The following is a 15,139-nucleotide window of genomic DNA, read 5'->3' on the forward strand; positions in this document are numbered from 1 at the left end:
TTTGCGTATCCTGTAATATTTATATTTGTTCTTTTTCAAAGTAATTCTGGCGGATTTTACAGAAATCCCCATTTCGTGGACAATTTCTCGTAAAGAACAATTTTGATTAGCATAATTTTTGTAACTGGCCGATCCTAAATAAAAAAAAAAGATGTTTTCACTGTGTAAATTTTTAAGAGGTAATATTTGCTAACCCATAACATTTATTTGATTCCTCACACTTCCAGTAACCACACATTTTTTTTTGTTTTCTTTCTGTCAAATGCACCCCCTCAAATTTCACGCGTTTAAGATGGTAAATGAATTGAGATGCTATTCGATCATACCAAATTATACAACAATCGAATTTTGATCAAAAACGGATATTTTCGTTACTTCCAGGATTGATAATTATAAAAATAGCAATACAAAAATTTCCAAAACGAAAAATTACGAATTTTCATTGTGTTAGGATACCTACCTGTCGAATTTATTGGGCTGTCTGAATTATATTATGAAGAAATCGAAATAATTCACAAAAGAATTAACGACAGGACCGTAATTTAAAATTGTTGTCACTGATGATGGTAGTTATTTCAAATGAAACGCTATAAAAATATCAAATGTGATACACCCTTGGATTGTGAATTTATTGCTTCATCAATATCTGTAATAAAAAAGACAGGTCCGTATTTAAAAAGTTGATGGTGGCCATGTATGTACATAGTGACCATTGTATTATTGTTCCCGATGACAGTTACCTTTTTTACAATTTAATCGTCTTCGTATCTGTTGCGGTTTAGAATATAGCAATGTTACCACATGATAAAAGAAACGGCCTGTATATAGGAAATAATGGTTTTAATGACCGATACAACCTGAAAAAGTTCAGGTACTGACAAAAAATATTGAAATTTTCAATACTGACTTGGCTGTTAAGATTGAAAAACAAGTTGTCAAAATAGAACGTATGCAATGAATGATAGCTTTTGAGGATGAAAGTATAATCCGTAACAGGCATTTTAAAAACTCCTCTTCAGTGATTTTAACGTATGCATTTCACACCAATACAATTCTTGAAATTATTAAGACAATAACAGCAATAGAAACCTAAGGCACAAACAGCAATAGTGAAAAAAGAAAACTTCTGATTGGCATATATTGCTGCTATAAAGACACCTTCCTCCTATTTTCTGGGCCTAGAGTTTTTGTGTACAACCATAACAGAAATAACGTCAGATATCTTATTGCATATTTACAATGTTTTTAAAAAAATATACATTTCACGATCAAGTGATACATATTGTTGGGTTACGTAAAATCATTTTGATTCACAGAATTTTTGCCAACGAAATTAAATCGGTTGGGTAAAAGTGAAACTGATTGTCTGGAATTATGACTTCCTTTACTCAACATCAGGGTAAATAGACGATTTTATTTTAGTGTTCGTCTGCCAACTAATGGTGAGCTATTTTACAGGGGTGGGTGACGGGTTGAGGTTCAGGGAAGAATATTACACCTGAGACATTTCGTACGCCAATGAGTTTTATTATATTTCACTGAAATATCTTTTCATTTTCGTATAAAATTATAGTAATAAAACTAATCATAACAGATCAATAGTTATATTGTACGAATATTTACAGATGTAATTAAATTCATAGAGATTTTCAGATTTGTTACTAATCATAATTCAGAAAGTCGTAAAAATAGATACATGTATGACGGGGTTCTGGTAAAATCAATCTAAAACACTTCAATTCCAATTTATACAAAATACTCTGGTATTAATATATTTAGCAATTGCTTATTAGTCCCAATATCTTAATAAACTATTTGTCTTGGTAAAAAACGACCCTTTAATATCTTTCAAATGTTTTTTAAGGTTTGATGAAGATCAACAATGAACGATCACAAAATTCAACACTGAGTTGGGCTTTCGTGGTCATGGGCCTGATGCTCCAATGTCTACTACCCCCTGTCGCATGCGAAAAAGAACCGCCTCTTTGGCGCAAAACGTTTTTGGGATTGTTGACCATCGTTTATTTCGAGATAATTAATCAAGATTTCACTTGAAGTTTCATACTTCTGGAGTAGAAAAACAATCTTCATACTCCTGAAAATGGAAATTCACCTAAATCAGTTGATTTCGAAGCAATATTTTCAAGTGTGTTAGGAATTCCTAATGAGAGGCAAGGCTCCGTTAACTGTTATCTCGCTTAATATTCATTATCAGAGGGTTGATTTTTTTTACCTATCTCGAGAGAGCTTTTCTATGTTTTCTATTATCCTGACATTATTGAATGATACAAAAAATTACTAACAAAGTTCATTTTCCATGATCATACTCCCTAATACGACAATAACTTTAATACGCTATTAATAACAAAAGAGTGTAACGGTAAAACCAACAAATCTCAATGAAGTAGAGGACAATTTTTAATAAATATCCTTATAGTACCACCCTGACGACCCAACAATGACTTTTGCGTAATGTATAAGAAAAAACGCATTATTAAAAAAATTATTGGTAAAACACAATGTAACCGACGAAGCTCAATAAAAAAGAAGATAATTTTTTGAATAAATGCTTCCTGATGACCTCACTTTGACCTTTCTAAAATGGATAACACAAAAATCGTTATTCCAGCTAAAGTGGTAAAACAAAAACTGACTGAGAAAGCTTAATGAAATGAATTTTTAAATAAATCCTCATATCAACCTGCTGACGACCAACAATAAGTTTTTGCAATGGATAATGAAACACTGAGTATTCAAACTGAAGCGAAATTGACTTTCCAGTACTGAACATCAAGAAAGTAATTCCTTATGATATTGATGTGAATCATGCCCGAAAGAAAATAACGCCGGCCGCCACTGGTAACCGTAAACCAAACATGAAGTAGCTAAGAGCGCGCGAATGTACGATGATTCCCCACCACTCTAGAAGCAGCGGGAATAATGCTACCGACTTCGACGGAACTTCAGTGAAATTTCTACGGCATTCGATTATGATATTTAAAAGCTAGCCACGAGGATATCGAGACAGTCAAGTGGGCGTTACAGTGCGGTACGCGAAGTGATTTAGTAAGGCGATAGACATTCAAATAATAGTTGAAGTGCTTGTTGAATTTAAAGTGAAATAAAGTTAAGTTTGATAATTCAGTGTAGTAAATTATATTGGTCAACCCACGGGGAAAAACGTAACATTTGGTGTCGAAAGTAGAATAATTGACTGAAATTTTACTGTTTAATGGTGAAAACAGGGAGTGTCGATTACGACGGAATGGAAAAGCTTGGAAAAATGTTTGAGGCTTTGCAAGCGAGCCTGGCGGAGATTGAAAATTGCAGAAGAGACGAATATGTACGCAGAAGAGAGGAAGATGAGGAAGATAAACATAGGAGATAGGAAGAACTATTACGTCGAAATGAAGACCGTCAATTACAAGTAAATATTCTGGAAAAACAAGAAAGAAAAAGAGATGAATATCGTAAATTATTGGTAAATATTCAGAAGAAACAAGAAAAAGACAATAAGATGCACCTTCATTTATTTGAAGATTTGAAATCTCCCAAGTGAGTAATGGAAAGGTACAGGAAGAATTTGAAAAAGTATTTTAGGAAAAAAAGGAGAAATTGGAACAAATAGTCGATGTGAAATTTGATGGGGTTGAAAGAAAATTTGAAGTCTAGTAATAATGAGTACATAATGACTCTTTACTATACTCTACGCAAGTTGCTAAAACTGTATTGGAGAAAACTGTTTAGTCACAGATATAGATATTATTGACAAAATGGTTTAGACTTCGCGGCTGAGGTTTTCAGTATCACCGTTTTTCGAGTTTGAAAGCCGAGGATTTTTGGAATTTTTTCCTAACGTTTCGCTGGAGCGAGTGGCTAGCTTCTTCAGAGGTTCCATATTTTCGAATTCCTCAAAATGGGGTTCCATATTTGATAAAGGCATAAATACGCTTTTCGAAGCCTAAAAGTTAGGAAGGAAGAAATTCCAAAAACAGATATTATTGTTCTATAATAAATAAAGCAACGGAACGGGGAAAGAGTAAGAGAAAAAATCTCCAGTATTCTGTTAAAACTGACGTCACTATTATAACTAAGCGGAAAATCCTACTTTCTTCTTCCTTTCGTTCTCTTCTTCCTTATCTAAAAATCCACATAGTCACAATTACGTAGTTTGTGTTCACGCCTATCGCTGCTGAGCATTTGTTCTAGGATTGCGTTCATAAAAGAGTTACCAGAGGTGACTCTGAATTGTTTATAAATGTACACTGATGTTATACAATTCATACTCTAACAACATTGAGAAAAATACTCGAACTAAATTCTGTCTAAAATGCTTTCAAATACAGTTGATCTCTGCCACAACCCAAGAAGAATATTTGTTATTCACTGCAAGACATTTCCCAGTGAATTCAATATCACAATGGATCTTTAGATACGCGTCATTAGTTTGTGTAAAAAAGGTAACTGAGCAGTTACATCGAATATAATTTTCATTGTGTATCTATGCATTACTCTGGCTTTGCATTATATGATAATTACTTGATGTATGACTGCTTTTGTAATGTTTTCAAAGGAAAATATTGTCATCGAGAAACAATTATTCATCAATTCCTTGTATCATCTTTCATATCTGACATTATAAATTATTATGGCGACTGTAATGAGTAATCGACTTTCTGACAATGTGATAAGCAAATAAATCCGAATAATCTCCTACGAATTTCACTTGGGATGAAAAACAATGAAAGCTATAGGATGCTTACCGCCCTGCTCATCCAGCATGACCAGGGTCTTCATACCAACTTCGTGACTCTACAAACATGGAAAGAATGTTAGCCTTCCACCCTATCACCATGAATTGGGGATCAAAGGAATCCTACTAGATCAGTACTAAGTTAAAGAATGTATGTAGGGTTATTAGTCCACCAACACCCAACTTCTGGTTAAATGCCGGCTAAAATGAATCTTCAGAATATCATAGGATTTTTCAAGTATTCACAAACTTTCTAAGACACTAGAAAATAGAAATTTATTAAAAAAATCATATCTCACAAAAAAACAATACGTAATATGGTTCTTTCAGTTCACATTCAAAAATATTGGGTATGTCTGATGAAAATCCATGACATTGTTTAATTTAAATAAAACTTTATTGTGAAATTTTTCACTCAACATAATAAAGCGTTATTTGAATTAGGTATTATATCAAAATTCATAATAGCTCCAGGTACACATTCTCTATATATTTGACAATTTATTAGAAAAACAAGGATAAAAATAAAAACAACAATAAAAATCAATTGGCGCTCCGTGGCGACTTCATTCAATGATTGTTGAACATATCTATCTATCTATTTCGTTGTGATATTGTTTGTAAATCATAAAGTACACGAAATTTTAGTGCAGTGTCTTGGCCAGCATTCTTATATAATCCCTTAGAGGGGATAACTGAATCACAAAAAAAGTGACATAAAAAATCTTCATACTCATACTACCTGTTAGTAAACAAAAGTTTGTGAATACCAAATTAATATTATTAAAAATGATAATTCAATAAAACCAGCTAAATTTTAGTTAGTGGGCCGTAGTCACAATTTTGTTTCATTACTGAGACGTTGGAAAGATACATTATATACATGAATATACGAAAAAACAGATTATGGAACGATCTAAAATATAACATTTTGATGCTGACATTTTTCGGATATTTTAACTACTTAGTTTACATTGCTCAAATATTTCCATATCATTGTAATTCATACAAGAATAGATCTACAGGTTGATGTGAAATATACACCGAATTTTTTTAAATCAACCCCGTGGAAAATGTAGTTAAAATTTATGATTTTTTACCTCAACACACAGTAACCTTATATTTTTTTTTAATTATACACGAAAAATAAGTTTATACACGTTTATTAAAAAATGGTCGATGGGAATCCATTAACGGGTTTGTTCATAAAACTATTTAATGAGTTCAGTGGAAATTTAATTGTCCAATAAATAACCTCTAAAGAATCCGTCAATTAAGGACAAGTAAGGACAAAAAGTTCGAATGATAATTGCTGCTATAACACTTCGAGGCTAAAATCCAGGTTGGTGAATATTATGACTTTGTAGAAAGCTTGTTTGAAATCGTCAGAAACAACATCTGCTACTCTATTCTTTTCCTCAACTCTACATGCTGGAGACTACGAGTATACCATTGGGATCTCGGAAACTATGAGAGATACGAAGATGGTTAAATTGGGGTAAAGTTGTGCAATTACCTGACTAACAATATGCCGTTGAGAAAGTTCTGAAATTTCGAGTATACCCGGAGGTATCCGGAAAAAAACAGAAATTTCGGAAAATGGTTTTTATTTTTTTCTGGCTTTATTCGAAAAAAAATTGCACTTCCGCATTGCCTCTTTTTCCCTGCTACATAATGGTGTTTTCAGATTTGCTATCGGACGTTTCATTTTCCGGCCATCATCATCAACTTTGTTTTTTCTCTTATGGGCGCTACATTGGATTCTTTCTGTTTTAAATAGAACCAGATTTTTCCTTTTCAATGATGTATTATAAGTTATCATTCTTTTTCTAAAAATTAGAGATATTGAAAAAAAAATCTTGACTCAATGACATTTTTTTATTTTACAAGTCATTGATTTTTCGGCGAAAAATGGCTTTCACCAACGAGGAAAAAAATCATACAAATTTATTACTAATACTAATAATGAGAAGACCTGATTTTCCTGTTTTCCTGGAAAATGTAATTCGGACAGATGAAAGCACTTTTACGAATTGTGGAATATTCAACCGAAATGAGGAACACATTTGGAGCATAAACAACCCCAGGTAGTTCCGAGAAATTCTACCTCAAGTGCGATTTAGTATTAATGTGTGGGCAGGAATTTACAAAGATAGAATTTTGGGTCCTCATTTATTTGACGAAATTTTGAATGGAGAAACCTATCACCAGTTTTTAATGTCGGTTTTCGAAGACTATTTGGATGATCTACTTTTGGCTAACTATAACAACATCTGGTTTCAATATGATGGTGCTCCCACCACCGCACACTACCAGACGCGTATCTAATTACTTGACTGAAAGGTTTGGTGATAAATGGATAGGGAATGATGGCCGGTGAGGTGGCCAGCAAGGTCTCCAGACTTAAGTGTCATGGAAACATTCTTATAGGGTACACTGAAAAATAGAGTTTATGGTCAGAGGGAATATTGAGGACCTTCAACACAGCATTGTTAGAGAGTTCGGAAGATTGAGGAGGAGGTAAATTAATCGTGCAGTGAGTAATATTCGAAGAAGGACACAGTTGTGTTACCATGAACAAGGCCAACATTTTGAGCATTTGCTGTGATTTACTTTTGTCTTTACATTTCAGTTAATTATTGTTATTTGTTCAGTTCTATTTTCATTGAAAAGGACACAATCTCTAATTTACCTCATACACACCTCATTTATCAAATTTTGATTGTTGATTCTGTCTCCGTATTTTTTCATTGACTTTCAAAACAGAAAGAATCCAATGTAGCGCCCATAAGAAAAAATGAAGTTGATGATGGTGGCCGGAAGACCAAACGTCGGACAGCAAATCTGACAACACCAATATGTAGCAGGGAAAAAGTGGCAATATAAGAGGGCAATTCATTTTCGAATCATTCGAAAAATAAAGCCAGAAAAAAGATATCTCTGGATATACTCGGAATTTCAGAACTTTCTCAACGGCATATTGTTAGTCAGGTAAATGCCCAACTCTGCCCCAATTTTTTTCAGTTTTTTTTTCCGAAGAGTAAAAAATGTATTCATTTTACTAACAAAAAAACCTAAATGCATCCTGTAATAATGAAACAATATAAATCACCACGATAAACGATATTAAATAATAAAAAAAGTATTTCACAATGGTCACTATCCGTTATTATATTTTATACATATATATATATATATATATATATATATATATATATTTTGATTGATGCAACTAATTTTCCTTTATTTTGAGTATTTCAATATTAAATTCTACAAAAAAGATTTGAAGCTTTATATCTTTTATTAATTATCTGCGAGCGCTTTCGACAGTTGGTAGTACTGTCATCTTCTGGCACTCCTCAGTTTGAGGCACTCTTCTGGCACTCCTCAGTTTGAGGAGTTGTCATGTGTTGAGTATTGAGTTTTTTATGATTTTTTTGGTGTCATTTGAACTCACAGGTATATTCAGATCGACATTATTCTCAGTTGCAGCTCTTGCTGCAGTGTAAGCTTTCTCATTACCGTCAAGTCCTATATGACTAGGAACCCAAACAAATACGATCGATTTTCCTTTGGACTGGAGACAACTCATCAGTGTAAAGATTCTTTGAACCAACGGATGTTTACTGAAAGAGTTTTCAATTGCTTGAATAGAACTCAGCGAGTCTGTGCAAAGGATGTATGAATAAAAATTACATAAGTCCATGTATAGTAATGCTTGCCAGATTGCATATAGTTCTGCTGTGAAAACACCCGCTTGAATCGATAAGGTCCAGAAGTGGGTTGATCCCAAACATGCGAAAGCACTTCCAGTTCCTTGCTCAGTCTTTGATCCATATTTATTATGTCGTTTTTTATATTACAGCCCTCCATAAAGCTAATAAACATTAGCGAAAGCTCGGGTAGCTAAAAAGAGTATAATTTACTTTCTAAACAGATTGGATCCCAGAAAAATCACTCGGAAAAAGTAGCGAATATGGTAACCTTGATTTTCATGAAATATTGATAGACGGTTAAAAAAGTCAATGAACGATAAACATCGTGACATTTTTCTGCGGAAATGCCTGGAAGTTAGTTTAAAAAAAAACGCTCAACGATGGTCGGTGGAAATACACAAACACAAGCAATTCATTTGAACTATTTGAATATATATTAAAAAATCGACGAATTCTCAATTTGGGCCCTGGATTATCTCCAACAGTATTTGAATAGTCTGAACGAAGAACTACTAAAAATTTTGCATATTTTTCGAGTATTTGACACTGCGCACAAATTTATTGTCATGTAGCACCTTATATATTTAAGCGTTATTCAGTTTTGATTTTAAATGTTAGGTGTACAAACAAACTGCGCATGAAAAAATGATTTGTTTGTAAGTCAATACATCAAAATATTTCCTTGAAATTTCACACTTGTTTCATTTGTAAGTTCACTAGTTTCTATATGATTTCAAAAATGTATGTATTTCTATTCGTACTATAATAAAATCAGATGATAGGTGGTTACTGTTAATTTTAGTGAGATTCCATACATAAAACTACCGCTATTCTAACATATTGGTTCCAACACAATTCTGTGACTGATCTGTGGTAGAAATTGTTCGTTGAAAGGTAAGACCTTGTTGATCCCTAAATTACTTTTCATTTCTGAAGTTTTTATCGTATGAGGATGATTGCCGTTAAAGGGATAAACCCATTTTAACCCATTCTTTACACAAAATTTATGGAAATTAACCACACACCCTGTATCTTAGCCAAGAAGAATCGTTTTGAAAAACTTTTTGTCCTATAAATATATTCATTTCTAATAATAATAATTATAATGATAATTATGATTTGTTTTCATAATAATATATTGGTTGTATTGTTTGAGTTGAACGATTTCCTACTATTATCTGTCAACGTAAATATGCAATAAAACAAAAGACTACAACGATATAAAAGAGTTAAACAGCTCCCATATCAGCAACACCAACCATCGAGTTAAACTCCTTTCAACACATTTTTCATTTGAGCTTACCGCCTTGGTGATGAAGCATCTCCACTGTCTTGGTGCCGGCATCGGTACTCTATAAACAGCACAGTGCCGATAGGGTTTCACACAACAAAAATAACAACACCAGAACCATATTTGAACAAGAAATTATAGCTACATTACATGAAAACGTGATATCAACAAGGTTTTCCAGAGGGATAACTTGAGGTGTGAATTTTTCGGATATTATCCAGCTGCTACCCTTAATGGGAAAAGTTGATGTCACGTTTTGTGAAAATTATTTTTATATACAAAGTGGTGACATAAGCCGAAAGGAGGTGCTAAAAATACACATGTACACAGAAAGGTGAAACACAAAAGGCGAGATAACAAAAGCAGCGGAAAAATACTAAGCGAAGCCTTCTCGCATTCAAAAGTGTTAGGATGCTAGTGTCAAACTGCCAATGTTTATAAGGTATATTAAAAAATGTTGAGTTGAAGTAACTTACAGTTTTCTGAAAAAGGTTCCTTATAAAGTAATAGTGAAGGATATTTGAAGATATGGTGAGATGCAAGATGTAGATGAAGGTATAGAACCACGTTCGTTTGGTAGATGTAAGTTTTTCCTAATTTTAATGAATATACTCGTATTTAAAAATAACCCAATATAATTGCAATTCGGAAAATAAAATATCAGGTCAAAGTTACTCCCATTACTCAATATAAAATCGTTTGACCGTTTTTCTATATATTATGACTGATTTATTGAATATTATCGTTTTTTAACTTTGAATCATTTTTTAAAGCTCACACATATCTAAAATATGCAGTTATCTAGTCATTTTGTTGTTTATCAAAGCTTATCGTGGATATTTTATACAATTTTTCTATGGCGGCGAACATTTATAAAAATAAATCAAATTTTCAGTCCTTTCTTCCAAAACATAACCGCAATACTCGTTCTAAAGATCAATCTTACCAAACGCTCATAGAACTTCTTTGTATGAAAATAGCTTAGAGTACAGTGGGTGTAAATTATACAATATGCTTTCAATAACTCTTAGGAATTCCCCAAATATTAATGTATTCAAAAGTCAGCTGAGAAAAAAATGGTTACTTCAAAGGACTTGTTACACCATTCAAGAATTCACTAATCATTTAAACTGAGATCTTCAGCTTTAGCAAATTTGGTTGCGTTTACTCTTAAGTATTTTGCTTTGAATCACCGAACACTTGAGAAAATGTGTGTTGTTTATATTGACCTTTTCATAGTCTACAACTATTTACATTTATACTTCTATTACTTAGGATGTTTTATTAACACTTTTGGATTGTTTGTGTTATTGTTTATATTATTTTGACTGACTTTTATAATATGGTTACATGTAGTAACACATTAACATTTATATGTTTTTTATATTTACTCTTGGACTTGACATTTTCTTTGTTTATTGTGCATTGATTTTTTTCTTTCAACTGTTCTTTTCAACCAAAGAAATAATTACTTTTATTATTGAGTTGATCACTATTTCAAAATATCATATTCCCGACTATAGACATGTGAAGTTCAGCTTCTTGTGCTCCATAGTCCGATACGATGGTAAAAGTACTATTTTGAAAATACCAAACATAACCTAATTTCAATCTTTAATAATTCTGGATTCGCAAAAGGTACACATTCAAATTAACTTCTTTTATTCAACATAATTTGTTAAAACATATGATAACCCTCGACTGAATATTTTTCCCGAAAGAATTTATCTAAGTTAGAGGCGGGATTATTCTGCAACGTTACATGGCTAAGGGACTGCGAATAGCCATGATGCTCCATAAGTGGCTCGGAGAGTTATTAACATTGTCTACCCAGAACACGAGGCTAATGACCAATGTAGTCGATACCGATGACAAAAAAAACATATGATAACTTTGTTAACTGATAACGACAAGGAGAAATCTGAAGTAGCACCTGTTCAAAATACTACAATGAAACATTTATATAATTTTAATTTTTTTCAACGAATTTTGTATGTGCATTAAAAAAACACATCTTTCATTTTTAGTCTACGTGGAGTTTTCAGAAAAATCATAAAGATTGCCATATTGATGACGAACCTATTAATTACAAAATTTGGTAATCTGTGTAAATCAAGAATATAATCTGAATATGCCATCAGAAGATCATCTGAACACATCTCAGAAAAAAAACACAGGAAGTCACAAAAAAAAACCCGGAAGAGGAACATATCATTCAATCAAATAGGTTCAACCTGGAATGATGTGCATTAATTGTTATTTGGAGTTTTATGAGATGATGTCAAATTTTTGGGACAGAAAGGTGTTAGCTTTCGACTTCTCTTCCATATACCACTAGCGATCCGCCCGGCTTCGCACGGATGTAATGCTGATACAAAATTTACACAGTTTTATTCCTATTTATTCATGATTGTCTATATTGTAATTCCACAAACAAGTATGTGTAATACTTCTAAGGATATTGTTATTTTTATTCATTTTTATATCCAAATCTGATATTTCTGTATCGATTTTCTCTTTACCACCAATAGTAATTTTTATTATCATTATTTAAACGCGTGCTATTGCTGCTAATCATATATTGCCATAGGGCAAAGCACGGCCTTTGACGTTTTAATAATAACAATATTTATTTTCCCACAAGACAAGAAATGGTCAATGTATAATGCAAGGGCACTAAAAAAGAGTACAGTCATTTAAGAATACTTATAGGCACGCGCCGCCAGCCCCCCTGCCGGTACCGCTGCAACCGTAATGTCCCTACATTTTGAATCTGTAATATCTTCGAAAATATTCATTTCAATTACATGCTGCAAAGGGCCATATTGATCTATATTAAATGCACAATGTATTTAAGGTAATTAATTGGATAAGGATTAATGCTGTATTACTTAAAATCGCTTCGTAAAGAGACCACTATTTCTCGAAGATTAAAAATAGTTATTGTGGGTTATCCCTAAGAGACAGACATATACCATCCCCGACTTTTTTTGTAGATTTTTTTTAAGGTGTACAATACTGTAATACATCATTTTGATATATCTCGTAGGGGTCAGCCAGCGTTTGCAAAGTAAGCACAAAAAAGTGTTTATTTACGACTTCACATTAGAAACTGCTAAAATTATAAAAATTATGTATTTTATATACATATATAAAACTTCCTCTTGAAACACTTTATTTATTGAAAAACCCGCATCAAAATCCGTTGCATAGTTTTAAAGATCTAAGCATGCATAGGGACAGACAGCGGGAAGCGACTTTGTTTTATATATGAAGTGATGGTGAAGTGATATTGTGTAGGAATTCTGTGAATGATATCTGATTCGATTCCATAACGAATGTTTGGAACACAAACTGAATAGATTTTTTTTGTACAGTTCAATATTCATATAAAAGCAGTTGTTTCGAGAGAATTTTTTCTTTCAGTTTATGTCTGGAAGTTACTTTTTTGCATGATTTACATATTTACATTTACTTTGTATAGGGTTACTTTTTTGAAATTGTTTGCTTGCTCTCTTTCTTCGGAAGATTCCCACATTTTTTGTATAAAGATGGAGAAGTAGAAAGCGAAAACCTCTCTTTCCGACTTTTCGAAAGTATTTTATAGAGAGACTATTGATATTCTTGAGGGCCATTAAAATATTTTCCGAACTCTCACCACATAATAAAAATGTTGATCACTTCTTGCAATTCACGGCAAACTACAGTTGATAGAGTGATTTTTTCCCTATTCCTAAAATCGCGTCCCATCAAAAGCGATCATTTCGAGTAAAGAAAAATAAATACTACTGAAATTTACGTAAGTTTTAAAATCCTGTTTTCAACTGAACTTCATCGAGAAAAGACTCATTATATCACGTTTAGAAATTAATTTTCCGACCAGTGCAACAGGCTTCTCTTTCTCTAATTGAACCTCTTCTGAAATGGCAAAGAGCTCAATGACGTCATAGACGCAGTTACATTGAAGTGAATGGAATGTTTCCTCGCTTCTCTGCATTTAGTAAGGAAGCTGAATCGGAAGCAAAACCGAGTTGAAATTGGCGAGATCGATAAACGCAGACTAACGATTTCGGCCGTTATAACGTCATTTGCACCATTTTTCTCGTGTGTTTGAGATATAATAATTAGTTTTTATCGACCCTTTCTGGGGATTCAACTTCAGTGATATGGAAAAATTAAATTCAGTAATGGAAAACTTTATACAGTTGTAAAAAGGACAAACATGATTATATCGCAGTTATCTTCTTGAAAGTTGTTTTTTTGTACAAATTTCTTCGACAGAAATCAGATAAAATTCGAAATATAATATATCTCAATGTGGTTGATTGACTACCTAAATATTCGATGTAGTACACAAGGTGTACCTTCTACATTTCAGTTGAAATCCTGCCATCCTGAATAAGTCACTTGCATCTTTTGAAAACACTTTCCAACATCAGAACAAAAATTACAGCCTCTCGACGCTCGTTTCGCTAATCAAGTTGGCCGTCTTCAGGCGTTTCTGGTGTTGGGAAAGTGTTTTCAATAAATTCATTTTCATTGAGACTATAAAAACATCGTTAAACACTTCGATTTCAGTTTCCATGATAAAACATTTGTACGTAAAAATCAACCACTTGTCATATACCCCCTCTCTGAATCAACCCTCATGTCAAAAAGTTCAAATGGAAATAATATTTGAGTAACATCTTAGTTGAAGGTTCTTCCTATTTTGTATCCAACCCTGTAACATTTTTGAAATTTCAATAATACGCATTGTCAGGAAAAAACAAAATACCCTTTCCAAGATTTTATTCAATTCCAAACTGGAAAGCCAACTTGAAATGAATAAAAACACTTTTGTCTAAATACCACTGGTAAATTTTATTTATACGACCAGTTTCGAATTTGACCCCATTGTCAAGTATACAACTGAAATCCTAATTTTGAAATATGGATTTTATTAGAATTTTCGGGTATGCTGCAGGGATAGGTATTTGAGAGATAGGAAGTCAACTTAAAATACCACCCTGAAAATTCTAGGGGTTGTTAAACTCATAAGTTCAAGAGCAAGAGCAACTTGATTTCACTTGATTTATGTAGGTCTCCTCTCTTGAATTTATGAGTTTAACAACCCCAAGAATTTTCAGGGTGGTATTTTAAGTTGGCATCCTGTATCTCAAATACCTGTCCCTGCAGCATACCCGAAAATTCTAATAAAATCCATATTTCAAAATTCAGATTTCAGTTTTATACTTGATAATGGGGTCAAACCCGAAAGCGGTCGTACAAATGAAATTTACCACTGGTATTTAGACAAAACTGTTATTATTCGTTTCATTTAAGTGATCATGAATTACCATAAAGTAAACAAATCATCAATAACATATAAAAATAACA

The 15,139-nt window shown here is 32.7% G+C and overlaps 1 protein-coding gene across 6 annotated transcripts in view; it reads right to left on the bottom strand.

Moving 5' to 3' along the window:
• Positions 1–15,139, bottom strand: part of Snap25 (Synaptosomal-associated protein 25kDa) — a 62,018-nt gene that overhangs the window by 14,436 nt on the left and 32,443 nt on the right. For 2 of the 6 annotated variants that reach the window (XM_074171200.1, XM_074171201.1), the window contains exons 4-5: positions 9,773–9,821; positions 4,764–4,812 (exon numbers count right to left, since the gene is read on the bottom strand). The exons of 2 other annotated variants lie outside the window; for them this stretch is intronic. In XM_074171200.1, the coding sequence (XP_074027301.1) occupies positions 4,764–4,812; positions 9,773–9,821 (98 nt within the window). The remainder of the gene's footprint in view (positions 1–4,763; positions 4,813–9,772; positions 9,822–15,139) is intronic. 2 more of the 6 variants (XM_074171203.1, XM_074171202.1) reach the window with 2 other exon arrangements.

Source organism: Leptinotarsa decemlineata, unplaced genomic scaffold (genome assembly GCF_025532065.1).
Source record: "Leptinotarsa decemlineata unplaced genomic scaffold, Ldec_3_MD MMD2_tig00000010_RagTag_RagTag, whole genome shotgun sequence".
Classification (NCBI taxonomy): domain Eukaryota; kingdom Metazoa; phylum Arthropoda; class Insecta; order Coleoptera; family Chrysomelidae; genus Leptinotarsa; species Leptinotarsa decemlineata.